This window comes from Pelmatolapia mariae, linkage group LG7, assembly GCF_036321145.2.
Source record: "Pelmatolapia mariae isolate MD_Pm_ZW linkage group LG7, Pm_UMD_F_2, whole genome shotgun sequence".
Taxonomy (NCBI): domain Eukaryota; kingdom Metazoa; phylum Chordata; class Actinopteri; order Cichliformes; family Cichlidae; genus Pelmatolapia; species Pelmatolapia mariae.
The window spans coordinates 15705139-15718971 of record NC_086233.1 but is presented as its reverse complement, the minus strand read 5'-3'; the positions used below and the strand labels follow the sequence as shown (position 1 = coordinate 15718971).

At 42.0% G+C, this 13833-nt stretch overlaps 1 protein-coding gene across 4 annotated transcripts in view; it reads left to right on the top strand.

Moving 5' to 3' along the window:
• The window catches only part of erbin (erbb2 interacting protein), a 45672-nt gene extending 33020 nt beyond the window's left edge, over nt 1-12652 (top strand). The window contains exons 11-26 of one of the 4 annotated variants that reach the window (XM_063478103.1): nt 1421-1550; nt 1633-1748; nt 2396-2465; nt 3901-4000; nt 5292-5413; nt 5681-5854; nt 5993-6175; nt 6263-6365; nt 6455-6638; nt 6730-8233; nt 8884-9027; nt 10813-10869; nt 11036-11203; nt 11960-12052; nt 12147-12221; nt 12316-12652. In XM_063478103.1, coding sequence (XP_063334173.1) covers nt 1421-1550; nt 1633-1748; nt 2396-2465; nt 3901-4000; nt 5292-5413; nt 5681-5854; nt 5993-6175; nt 6263-6365; nt 6455-6638; nt 6730-8233; nt 8884-9027; nt 10813-10869; nt 11036-11203; nt 11960-12052; nt 12147-12221; nt 12316-12423 — 3331 coding nt within the window. In that variant the 3' untranslated portion in view covers nt 12424-12652. Of the gene's footprint in view, nt 1-1420; nt 1551-1632; nt 1749-2395; nt 2466-3900; nt 4001-5291; nt 5414-5680; nt 5855-5992; nt 6176-6262; nt 6381-6454; nt 6639-6729; nt 8234-8883; nt 9028-9790; nt 9850-10812; nt 10870-11035; nt 11204-11959; nt 12053-12146; nt 12222-12315 lie in introns of those variants that run through there. The other 3 variants (XM_063478102.1, XM_063478104.1, XM_063478105.1) reach the window with 3 other exon arrangements.
• The last annotated feature ends 1181 nt before the right edge of the window (nt 12653-13833 follow it).

Here is a 13833-nt window from a genome sequence, read left to right as displayed (position 1 = left end):
TTGACTTAGATTATGTGACAAAGCCTATGGTTTAGCTTAATCCCATGCAAGGGTTTTAGTTTAAGCAAGCTCATTTCCTCCCCCATTTATATGTAGCTGGTTTCGTTTTACTTCGCCACTTGTCCACTGGGTTTTTTTGTTTCTCTGGTGTATTTTTAGTAGACAGACGTCAGATCCTTGTAGAGTTTCATGGTACTGTAGCATATGAGCTTTCTGGACGTGAGGCTGCTTTGCATTAATATGAAACCCAGCGTGCATTTACATTTTTCACTCAGCAAAATTCCGCTTAAATGATGTCCCATGAAATATTTGAGATTTGCATTTGCATCAGTCTATTTGTGTTTCACCGTCACTGTACAGTAATTTTGATCCAAAGTTGATCAGAGCTTTTCTTATTTAGTTACTTAGCTGTTCATTATTTAGTGGTCTCTGTGAAGAATTTAAAGAGATCAGAATGCACTGATCGTTGTAAGCAATGAAGCCAGATGCATGTTAGTATGCTTAACAAAAAGAGCCACCTAAATGTGGTAGCAGCGCTGTGTTCAGTTTCTTCAGCCTGTGTTTGAACCCCAGCAGCTGCCGTCTGAAAGAGCTTTTTCAGAAAGAGCAAAAAATTACTCCAAGTGAATCTTGTGCTAACATCCTAGACATTACATGGCTGTCTGCTTAACATCCTTCAGCCATCCTGAGCTTTCTAGTAAGTAGTAGCTTGCTCAGCTACAAATCTTAATATTATTATTGAAGCCCTGTCCATTGGCCATTCCTTTGGAGTTGATGTTGCTCTTGGTAATCTTCTTAAATATTTCCCACCCTGTTATGACGGTCTGTGGTAGTGTTGTTTAGAGCTAAGATGATCTTAATTTAGTGCCTGCCCACTTGGTGGTGTTAATGGCTTTTTCTCCTGTTAACAAATTGATATTGCAACAAGAGAGCAAAGAAATTGTAGCACGTAGGAACAATAATGTACCACAGACAGGGATCCTACCATATCATCCTTCTTTCCCTAACCTATCTCAACCGAAATTTTCTGTCTCTGCAAACAGTGTAGGATATGTGACTGTGCAGAGGACCGCAGAAATAAGTTCACCACGTCACACACAGTCTAATCCTAGATTGCACGCATTGATATAATTTACATAAATTAGATAAACACGTTTACTTTATTTAATAAATAGGTCTCAAGTTATACTGGCGTGTGTGTGTAGACATACAGATGTCCAATCAGAGATGAGCAAAAACGAAATTAAATAAAAAAATGTATTGGTGTTCTCCATTGCAGCAGTATGTTCAGTATTTCCTTGTTTGTAAGTGTCTGACTGCTGGTGGTAACTTCTTGGCACTTCAACTGCAAAAAAACTGCCATTAAAGTGCATTTTTGGCAGCCGCATGATTCACATCCTCCCATGTCTCTCTGCATCAGGCTGACATGCATTGATGAGCTGGATTGCAGTTTCAATGAGATTGAAGCGTTGCCAGCCACCATTGGCCAGTGTGTCAATATGCGCACCTTTGCTGCAGATCACAACTTCCTTGCCCAGCTTCCACCCGAGGTGAGTGTGCGCATCGGTTTGGAGATTTTAATCTGTGTGTTCACTGTCTGCAGTGAGAGTCATTGGTGTGCTCGCTTCACAGATGGGCAACTGGAAGAGGGCAACTGTGCTGTTTCTACATTCCAACAAGCTGGAGTCTTTGCCTGAGGAGATGGGTGACATGCAGAAGCTCAAAGTCATCAACCTCAGCAACAACAAGTGAGCCTTCTCTGCTTGCTGTATTTTTATTTTTATTTTTTTAGAACCTCTGGGCTGATTTTAAATATTATCTAAATCTAAATCCAAACACGAAATTGCTGTATTCTTCTGTTTTTTGTTGTGCATCAGATCTATTTGCAATTATTTACTTTGTTCAGACTAAACAAGATGTTAACTATGAAATCTACACATTTTGTTCCAGATTTTATCAGAATTACGCAACATAACTGACAAAACAATTGTTAGATTAATTGATAAAATTAAATAATATATAATCAATTTTACGTACTTTAAATCCAGGACATTTTAAAAGCAGTGGTTCCTTCACTATGTAAAGCTACCAGTTAATAAAAGCAATCAAATGTCTTATCTCATGCTTATTTTCAAATGTGGAGTTTGAAATTGTACCTGCTGATTACAGTATTGTGATGAAGGCTTATTAGAATGAAAAAAGGTAAGGTCTTGATCGTTTCCTTTTTTAAGAAAAAAGGGACATTTTCCAGGCTTATCTTTTATAGTCGGCCTGCTTAGATCAAATTTGCCTGACAAAATGAATTAAATTGACTTTTTTTTTAACTCGCCCAGGAAAGCAGTTTAAAGCTTTTTGGTGACTGAGTTTTGTTTTTTTGTTTTTTGTTCTACTTCAGGTTGAAGAATCTTCCGTACAGTTTCACCAAACTGACTGAGCTGACTGCGATGTGGCTGTCTGAAAATCAGGTAAGACTGCACAAGTATTATGCATAAAACAATAAGGCCTCTGGGTTCAGAGGTGTCAGATGGGGACAGCAATAGCAGGAGCGTCTGTGACTCGCACTAAAAATTCAGCTGTAAATCAAGAAGCCTTCCAGGTAGCTCGCAGGAAGGTACATCTAACCACTTCCAGGACATCTGATCTAATGCAGGTCAGATTGGATGACCAGTCTTTAAAATGTGGAAACAGAGTAGAGGTTTCTGACATAAGTTCATTTACAGCTAAAGAGATTGAAGCGCCAGTAACACTTGTATTATAAAGAACCTCTGTATTGCTTGATCAACACATTTGGGTCATTCTGTATTTCAAATTTAAAAGGATCCTAATGATTCTCAGAAAATGCCCCCTTTACTTAATGGTTATTTGAGTGGCAATCTAGACAAGAAACCTTGACCACTGAATGTGTAAATCTGAATGACAAGGAGGGCATTTGTAAGACGAGACTGCAGCAGCCAGACGGAATTAAAGTGGTGTTCAAAATTACCAGGCAAGTTGAGGTGCGTGAAATTTGGATTTCTTAACAGGAAATGTCTCGTCGGCTCACATGAGAGCAAAAGGCTTATAATCCCAATTTGTCACAGCAGGGTGACTTTGTATGGTAAAGGAATATTTGACCTGGTCATATGAAGCCTAGAAGAAGATTGTCAGTATACAGAGGCAACGAAAGGATGGAGAACACTCTGTGGGACACTGTGGATTCAGTGTGTTGGCTTTTGTTCAGCTTATTTCCAAATTACAGTCTGACTCTGACTGCATTCTCAAATCAATTATTCATGCCTTTTTCCCTCTCCTGGCTAGACTGTCCCAAGGTTCTGTTTGGGTGCCTTAACAAATTGTCCCCAGGAAACTGCAGCTGTTTGAGAATGCTGCAGAAAGAAGATGTAGAGTCATCCACACAGCATCCATCACTGCTGTCCTGCTCTTATATAAACTGTCTGATTTGTAATGAATAAAATCTCTAAAATTTTGTGGTCCTTATATCTTTCCACAATCACTTTCCTACCTAAATAACTCCTAACAAGGACACTGCGAAGACAGGCAGTCTGCAACAGCTACATCAACACTAAGACACATGGATGCACTTGGACAGGTGCAACAATGCAGACAGGGACCTAAGGCAAGCTTAGAGCAGCCTCATCAACGAATGGATGACAGGAAGAGGCACCCAGATGTGTTAAAGTAATGTGAAGGCAAATTAGAAGTGAAGAAAGTCGGGGTGAAATAGCTGTGCAGAATTCGGGGAAGACGGGTTGAATTTATCACGGCTCCATCTTGTGATGTGTTATTTTCCCCTGCGGTTAAGTGTTCTCTTCCATATTTACGTTTTTCATGTCCCATGTATTAGTCAAAGAACTGCTGATTTTACATGGCACACTCAACCCCATATTTTGTCCCACACAGTCAAAACCCCTGATCCCACTCCAGAAAGAGGAAGATCCAGAGACTCAGAAAACAGTGCTGACCAACTACATGTTCCCCCAGCAAATTAGGATTGAGGAATGTGAGTAACTGCTCTTTGTTTGATATACATTTCCAAGCTGTAAGTGGCAGACTATCAAACACTTCACTCACTCACTTGGTTTTCAGCATCAGGACTAAGTACTACCAGCACTGTCATAAACCCTAAATTCTCATGGACATTCTTAGGTGTTAAGAAGACTATATTATGTTACCCTCACAAAGTTTGATGACCTACAAGGATCCCTAAATGCATATTTTATAAAAGACCTTGTTATCTGAGACTGAAGCAGGGGAAACACTAGCCATCGTCTTCTTGTCAAGCACCTGTTTGTTTGGTTTCCTTTTACAGCAGACAGCTCACACTGACAGTGTTGTATCTTTACTTTAGAGTAATTAGTGGTTCGTGGTCTGCATGCTTGAGCTACTGAAATGGTCACGAGTCTTTTTTGAGATGTCGGGGATTTCTGTCACAGCCTGAACAGTTGCGGCCCTGTGGCGGGCTTTACACCATTTGCCGTGTTTATTAGCTAGGGCTTGTTTCCGATCAAGCCTTTTCTTTTGCTTGGAAGCTGGAAGTATTCACAGCCTGACTGCAGTTAACATGTTTTACAACTTGTTGATATGGAGAGTACACAGCAGGTGACTCAACGGGTTCACTGTGACTTCACGCTGTGGGGTGTTGTCAAGTGAGCTACAGTTGTGTATGTAATCTTTTAAGCTGATGTTGTCAGAGAATTAGTCAAATGGGATCTCTTATCAGAAAATTCTACTACACACCTTCACACTTAGTCTCTCTATTGCTAAATCGAGAGCAGTAAGCTTTTTACAACAGGAAAACCACACTGATTGACACCTTCACAAATATTTCACAGCGTCTAATTGTCTGCTTGCTTCATTTCAGGCAAGTCGTGCAGGAGTTATGGTGAAACAGAGAGACTGAGTTGAATCTTTCATGTTTTTTTCATTACTGATTAACCACAAACTTGCTTCTTTGCGTTTACGGTGGAGTATTTATACTGAAGATTAGTACATAGTAGCAAAATATTCTCTTGGAATTTTTTGGATGGCATCACAGAAAAGGAATTTATTGCAACATTAGTTCCAGGGTTTAACAGCACTGTTTGGTTCTTTTGGAGTTTTTTGGGTTAACTCCTGATTTTCAAGTTCCTCCACAGCTCCCTTCAGTTCCTGGTGTTTCCTTTGCGCCATCTTGTGGTCACATTTATTACGTGACAGATTTAGGTTGAATTAAAAAGTCCTAATTTGGGCGGGGGGGAAATTAAAAAAACGAATTTTGATTCACTGCCTGGCATTTTTATTTTTCCCCACAGACATTCCAAACTCTGACTCTGAGAGCTTTAATCCAACTCTGTGGGAGGAGCAACGCAAGCACCGAGCTCAGGTGGCCTTCGAATGTGACGAGGACAAAGATGAGAGAGAAACACCCCCGAGGGTTAGTGCTGCACATTTGTTACTGCTTATATATATTTGGAAAAGGAATAAACAACAGTGGTGACACGAATTACCACAGCAGCAGGGGCTTTTTTGGACACAATTCTTCACTTTGTTTCCTCCTCTGCGGGGATGGGGTCTTATAAAATGGGGTGTAATTTCTGCTTAACCCTGTCATCTCTAGTATGAAAGCAGTCTAATTTATTTCAGCATGTTACCATTTTTGGTCAGCTTTAATTTTAAACTCTGTGTATTCAAACTGTTGTAGGAGGGAAACCTGAAGCGCTACCCTACACCATACCCAGACGAGCTGAAGAACATGGTAAAAACAGCCCAGTCGGTGGCTCACAGGCTCAAGGAGGATGAGTCGAGTGATGAGTCCAGCAAAGAAGCAAAACCCGTTGAGAGAAACCACATTGGAGTGCAGGATGTCGGGGTAAAGGTCAGTGAAGGGCTCCACTTGGAAAGAAACCAGCCTCTTTCATTTCTGGTGTCTTGTTGTTGGATTCATTTAAATTCCCTTTTAACCTCTCCATAAGGTTTTAATGCATAACTAATCACCTGGACTGTTTTTGTGCAGGTGATTGAAGCCCCCTGTCCCAATGGTGTAGCGTCAAACATGGAGGCTCAAGTGTCTGCCGACGTGTGTGGCCAAAATCCCTCTGCACCCGAAGCAAAGGACACTTCTGAGTCTTACAGCTCCCAGAAAATCCCCCTCAAGTCTTCAGAGGACTCAATGATGAACCACGAGGACACGCTAGAGGTAGTCCAAATAATTCAGTACTTCAGATTTTTAGGACTTCTCACAGTTACACAAACAAGAAGTGCAAAGTGCTTTCTCTGTCTTTAGGATTCTGAGGAGCTGTCAGATGAGGAAGACGAGATGAAGATTGCAGAGCTCAGACCCCCTCTTATTGAGATTTCCATCAACCAGCCTAAAGTAGTGACTCTAAGTAAGGATAAAAAAGGTAACTATGAAAGATCTAAAGTGAAAATTGAAATCTCTGGATGCAGAACACTGACAGTAATTTCTGATTAACAGACGATGGGAAAGATGCAGACTCTTTGCTGGATGAAACCGTGGCTAACAGCAACCAGAACAACAGTAACTGCTCATCTCCATCACGCATGTCAGACTCTGTGTCTCTGACCACAGACAGCAGCCAGGACAACTCTTTGTGCACACCTGAGAGAGAGGCAAAGATGCCTTTCCTACCAAAAAGCCGGTTAGTGCTATTCCGTATGGTAATATACACTAAAGAGGGGAGTGCTCCTCCTGCTCTTATTTTACTCTTTCAGTATTTGTCCTCATTTCAGGCAAGAAGATGAGAATATGAACCAGCCTAAAGACACCACCCCTCTCCTCCATAATGGCAATGGCTCTGAAACGTCCCTCCAGGCCCTCTTAAAAACCCAGCAGGCACCACCAGAGAAAATGGGAGACTACGACCTGTCCATGGAAGCCAGACTGGCCTTCATCGAGAAGGGAATAAACAATGGTATGGGAGACACGTACACCAAGTGGGACCAGATTAATATGAATGTAACCAAGCTGCCAACTGACAACATGGTTCAGCTGGATGAGTTGGATAAAAGCAAGAATGGTTCGTTAGCTCAGGAGGAAGTGGACAGCAAAGAGGGTTACGATAACATGGATCATTTACAGAATGGAAATCAACAGGCAGGTGACTGCAACGATAGTCTGGGGAATAAAAGCCTAGGGATGAGAGGAGAAACAGCTGCTGTGTACGTGGCCTCGACAGGCGTGACAGCCTGCAGTGACATGTCTCTATCTCGCAGCACTGAGGAACTGTCTCCAGAGAAAAGGTGCCATCCCCCGCAGGTGTTGAAGTCTCACAGCATCAGCAACATAGAAACAGGGGCCATGAGGTTGTATTCCTTTGATGGAGATGATGACTCAGTGGGGACTAGGGTGGCAGGGGCCGGGCCAGGGCCAGGAGCTCAGGGCCAGAGCATAGTCAGGAGCAAGTCAGCCGGCCAGTTGCTCAATGATCAGACTCTCCTGGTCTACCCCAACTCCTCTGCATCCTCTTCAGACCTGCTGTCCTCTTCTAAGCTTCCTGCCAACACAAGCAGACATCCAGTCTCCTCCAGCATGGCCATGGGAATCCCTCCTCCTCAGTACAACATACAATACACAAACAGTGGCATGTCTAAAGAGGGTCTCTGGGGCCAGAGGACAGCCATGGCTTCAGAGCAACAAAGCTACCATCCTGCTCCTCCTCCACACTCACTAGCCAACACCAATTACTCAAACCGTAATCAGGCGCCTCCTTACCCTCTGCAGCCCCAGCAGAGAGGCCCTGCGATGGCTTCCAAACCTTCTGGGGAGATGTGGGCTATGGAGAGACTTCATTCTGCTGCGGGCCAGCCTAGAAGCAGCACCCTGCAGAGGCAAGGCAGCACTAGCTCCACAGCTTCCATGTCTGACCCAAGGCGTATGCAGTTGTCCGAAGGAGACTACATGACATACAGGGACATTCACACCCTCGCCAGAGGGCCACTAGCAATGAGTCACGCCATGCAGAGGCCCCTCTCAGCTCGCACTTACAGCATCGATGTACCCGGAGCTTCCAGGCCTCACAGCAGCAGGCCACCGGCCCACGAGCTTCCAGAACGGACCATGTCTGTTAGCGATTTTAATTACCAGCACAGCAGCCCCAGCAAGAGGCCCAACACCAGGGTGAAGTCTGAGCACTCGCTCCTCGACGGACCAGGAGGAGGAATGGGAGCAGGGAGGGTTCCAGTAGACTGGAGAGACCAGGTGATGCGGCACATCGAGGCCAAGAAGATGGAAAAGGTAAAGAGTTTTATTATGAAAAAAGAACTGCTTGATATCCATTTCACTGTGTGTGTGTGTGTGTGTGTGCGTGCGTGCGCGCGCATGTGTGTATGTGTGTGCGCGCGCGTGCGCGCGTGTGTGTGTGTGTGTGTGTGCGTGCGCGCGCGTGTGTGTGTGCGTGTGCGTGCTTTGTTTTGGGAGGGAGGGGCTAAAAGTTTATCCATAAAAGCCCACCAGCAAAACATGACCACAAATGAACTCCTAATATTCTTTAGGTGGAAGATACTTTAAACAACAGGATCTCACTCTGCACAGAGTTTTGGTTTTTGTTGGTGCTTCTGAATGCAAACAGAATTTAAGACTGTAGTGTCAAATAGAGGCAAAAAATACATAAATTAAAGCAACCACCATCACCATAAAGAGCCCATCCCTACTTTGAGTCACCTCAAAACCTGCTGAAACAAACCAAAACCTAAATATTTGTGTGAATCAGCTATTTAGATGTAGCCTACTAACCCAGCTATATGCAATTTATACGTGATTCACTGCATGTTTGTCTGTATATGCTTTAAACCTCTTTGTTGTGTGTTTTTTATTATGTCATCACTCATTTGGTGCATTGCATGGCCACCACTGACTTGTTGGTGCTGGATGTTCCGTGTCGTCAGAACGCGCTGTCTCGCTCCTATAATTCCAATAACGCTCCGCTGAGCTGGTCTCACTACGGCAGCTGTAGGGATATGCATGCCAGCCAAGGGTCCCTGGTCTTTAGTGTCAGGGACGGACAGCCCTACGGAGCTCTGGGCTTCTGTGTGAGTACTGTCAACTCGTAGATCGCTCCTGCAGCTCATACTAAAGCCAGGGTATCCAGTTCCTGCAAGTTTCACATCCTTTACAAGAGAAGAAATGTCTGTTTCCTTCTCTCGCCGATGTTGAAGTGATCACAGATACTTGGAAGCCATGTTTCACTTGTCCTTTTATAGGCAAGGGAAAATATCATTCCCAACATATTATTTCTCATGACCATGATCTCTGTTAGTGCCTAAAATATCAGAGTGAAACATGGATGAATTCTGGTTTTTGTGTTGTTTTTTGTGGTTAAATACAAGTAGAGCTGTTTAAAAGGGGTCTCCTTCTTTATTTGTACCATCATTAGTTGGTTTACTTGGTTTCTCATTTAGAAACTTTACTACATCTGTGGTAGAATGAGATTAGTGTGATTTCATACTGAATTTCGATAAAAATTATTTAGAAGTAATCAAAGGTGAAACTGCTTCGTAACAAAATTTAGGCTGTGTGAGGAAAGAAATATCTGACAACATGAAAACAAACTTTGTTTTGTTCTCTCTAAGAAAAGTCTACTTTCATTTATTCATGAATATTAAGTATGGTACAAAGCAGCTCCTTTTAAATGTACCAGGCTCTTGTACATCAGAATCAATATCGCCGTGCGTCATCTGTCTTCCTTGTTGCTCTTGCATTTCACAAACCATTCATTTTCTTCTCCTTTAATTGCACTTCAAATCCTTCTTTTGCTTGTCTGCCATCTTCAATCCAAACTTTTGATCACTTCAGAATCGCTTCATAACCTCTCACAGTGTGTGTGGGGGGGATGAAAGCTATGTTTGTGGAAGGTAAGTAGTCAAAGTGTGTGTCTAAATGATTTAGAAACGGGGTATTAGATCTGTAGAGGCAAAACTAAAGCTGTCTGAGAGTGTTGTGTAACCGCTTTACTGCTTAACATTCAAGATTCATCTCATCTCCTGGTGGCTAATGTTCCAAATTATATTCTGCTTGGTGTTTAAATAGAAGCTATGCAGACTTTAATCTCAGTTTTTCGTCATCTTAGTTGGTGTGTTGATCGCTCTGTGGTGTCTTCTAAATCAACAGCTTGTGTGATCCCAGAGTCTCAGTAATCGATGTTTTTTGTTATCCTTGATTGCAAATGGGGTTAAAGTGGGCAAGTATGATCCTTAATGGTGTCCCAGCACCTTAAATCCAATAGGCATGTCCTTCCAGATGCTTGCTCAAGAAGAAAACAATGACATCCCTCCTACACCTTTGACGCATCCTTTTTTTCTTCCCATCCTTGTGATGTGTTCAGGGTGCAGATGTAAAGTTGTGGCCAAGGTACTTTAGAGTCTAGTAAGTCATGTAGAAGAAGAGTGTGCATAAATGGATGGGGGGGGGCATGCTAGTGTGGACAAGAGAGGAAGATGAAAGATCATTTTTCAAAGGTAAGGACTGCCCAGCAAGTGAAATTTTATAAGCTAAAAATTTGAATTTCACTTGTCATTTTCTGAAATCATAATTTTGTGAAAGGGTAATCATCATATTTGCTAAATCCACAAAGAGAGTGAATATCAGAGTAGCAGTTGATCAGTGTGTACACACAAAAAGATCAGCTGGAGCTCACAGAGCAAATTGATATGTGACTTCTTTCTAAGTAAGTCTTTCTACCATGCTGCACGGCTGCTGCACCCAATCTTAGGGTTTCCCCTTTTGCCAAATCCCCACTTTAACCCCTGGTTGCAAATCGATTTCAGTGGATTGAGTTTGAGTACAATGTTGGTAATCATTCCTTTCTTCCCATCCAGGATGATGTTTTTGGTCCCCAAGGGATGCAGAACTACACTTTGGACCCTGCCAGAAAAGTAAGTGTACTACCGCCAGACTGTGGTTAGCAAATACAAGTTTGTTTAGCGTAAACAAGATGTTATAGATCTTCTATTCATCCAAACTGATAGTTTTGCTACATGGGAATTAGGGATAGAAATTCCAAGCAATAAAACCTGCTGATTGTGTGTGATTATTTCTTAGGTGCCTTTGATGAATGGTCAGATGGGTCCTTCGGCTCGTCCTCCGATGAGCCAGCCGTCCATGGCACGTCACCCTTCCAGGGAGCAGCTCATTGATTACCTAATGCTCAAAGTCTCCCAGCAGCCCCAGGGGCCTTCACGAATTCCACTCGAACCCATCCAACAAGAGGTGAAGGATGGATTATTACTCAAAGAAATATGCGATTCAGTATTTAAGGGAATGACGTATTTTCTTAGAGAAGCCTCTGTCCATTAGCTGAGGTGTTGTCATTATGCCTCATCGTGACTGGCCCAGACATTTAAGAATATCAGACCGATGAGATGGCTGGCTAAATTCCATATTGAGCTTGTGCCAGCCCCTTTTTTTGCAACTTACACTGCTGTTCCAAGTTAATCTTGTTCCTACTCCCGCAAGTTTGAACTTGGCGTTCTCAACCAGAGACGGTCCAGTAAAAAAACTGTGGAGCCTCAGGTTATAGTTTCAGTTTTATTTAGTTTCTCCTTCATCCTTTATGGTAAACTAAGCTAACCGCTAGCTGCCTGCTGAATTGCATTAACTAGGCCAGATGTTATTACACTCAAAGAGTCTATGTTAACCTTTTTAGCATATTGCAGTTGATGTGTTCTGAAAGTGACCTAGACTTCTGCACCTCCTCTGAGCTGTGATGGTAGACTCTGACTGTACTCGTCTGGTGGTTTCATTAGTTTTTCCCCTGCCACTTGAAATTAGTTTAGTGTTCGCTGACATTGAGAACCTGATATTCTTGTTCACTCCAACGGAATTTTAGTAGCTTTCTTTCGTTTACATTTATCGTAGCTGGCACTTTAAGTCGAGAAAACTTTCTCCTTTAATTTTACGACTAATGTCAATAAATTGTATTGTAACAGTGATCGTGCGTAATGAAAGTGTGTGGGTGTGTTTCAGATCCGTGTGAAAGTAGAGAAGAATCCTGAGCTGGGTTTCAGTATATCAGGAGGAGTCGGAGGCCGGGGAAACCCCTTTCGTCCTGATGACAATGTAAATTAATACCTTGATTTATTTATTTTTGTCCCCCTCTTCCAAAGAAGTCAGTTCTTTTCTAAGATTTTATATCTTATTGTTATAATTTCAGGGTATATTTGTAACAAGGGTTCAACCTGAGGGACCAGCATCAAAAATTCTTCAGCCCGGAGATAAAATCATCCAGGTACTCTGCTGTCTGTAGGAATCAGTGTTTTGAGATTAATGTCTTTGGAATATTAACCAGTAATCTAATCTATCGTTTTCTTCTCCCTCCTCAGGCAAACGGATATAGCTTTGTAAATATCGATCACGGGAACGCAGTGTCCCTTCTGAAGACTTTCCCAAACACTGTGGACTTGATTATCGTAAGAGGAATCCAAGCATAGACTGAAACTGACCTCAAATAGAGTGTGACATATGGGAGAAGAACTGAAAAGCATACGTTGACTTGTCATATTTTTGTACTCAGAAACTGATCCATTGCTACCTATCGGGACTATTTATAGTAGAGATCATGGGAGCCTTGATTAAATGGGAAAAACCACTGAATGTAGTGGATCAAAGTGAGACAGCAGAAGAACATCTGCAAGTACGAGTCCTCAAAAGGCCATCACTGTGGAATATATATATATATATATATATATATATATATATATATATATATATATATATATATATATATATATATAATTTTTTTTTTTTTATATATACAAAAGAAGCTGAAGATATGACGTCACTTACTGTGGTCTCTGTACAGGTCATCTTTTTTTCTTTTTCTTCTTTTTTCTTTTTTAAACCCCAAAACTTGTCATGAGTGAATCAGGAGTTTGATTTCACTTCTGCAGATGGATATTAATCTGACCACTAGGGGGCAGAGCTCCTTCTCTTCTGCCATCCAGTTTGCCTTTTTTCTTTTCTTTTCTTTCTTTTTATTTAAGATGTTGAAACCATTTTCCAGTCTGCTTGCGATCTTAACTGGAGGACAGTGTTACGTGCTTGCTATGTGGAGACGAATGTGGATCAAGGAGGCGTTTGGCTTTGTTTTTTGTGGGAGAGATGCCCCCCACCCCCCATCCCGTTTTTCTTTGTTCTTGCAAGATCAAACACTTTGCTTCCACAAACCTGCGAATCATACAGACACTTCACTATTTCAGCTCGTCCCTGACCTCATCACTCCAACTGGGCATATCACATTGCCACATTGGATTGTGGAAATCTGCAATATAAATGGAGCTGAAGAAATGCACCCTGCATGCGATCACATAATGGGACAGGAAATTGACATATTGGAGGCATATAATAGTTGGGTTTGGTAAATCTGCTTTGCTAGTCTTTCATTTAAAATACAGAAAAACACAGATTATTGGGAAATATTCATATTTGGTTAGTAGGTAGATTCCTGCAGATGGATACATCGAAGTTGTTTCCTTGGTTTTAGGTGCATTTCTCGAATCATGAGAGCTGTTTGAAGCGGAGGGCGATGTGGCGGTTATGCTAGTTAACCAAAGCAAGTTTAGAAACCGTGGACAGACGGTAAAAAAAGCAGGAGGTATCTTAAGAGAGACTCGAATAAGGTCAGTGTTTCAGTCATGTTTTAAATTTTTATTTTTAGGGGCTTCCTCTTTCAGGCAGCCAACAGTGAGCTGAGAGGGTTTCAACATCTGGCAGTTTTTATTTTTATTTTATTTTATTTTTTTTAAATGGACCATAGGTTGCCTTGTGTGTCTATAAAAATGTTTAGCCATTGTTTTAATCACCTTTTTGTTTTGTTTTGGGGTTTTTCTTTGCTGTACAGA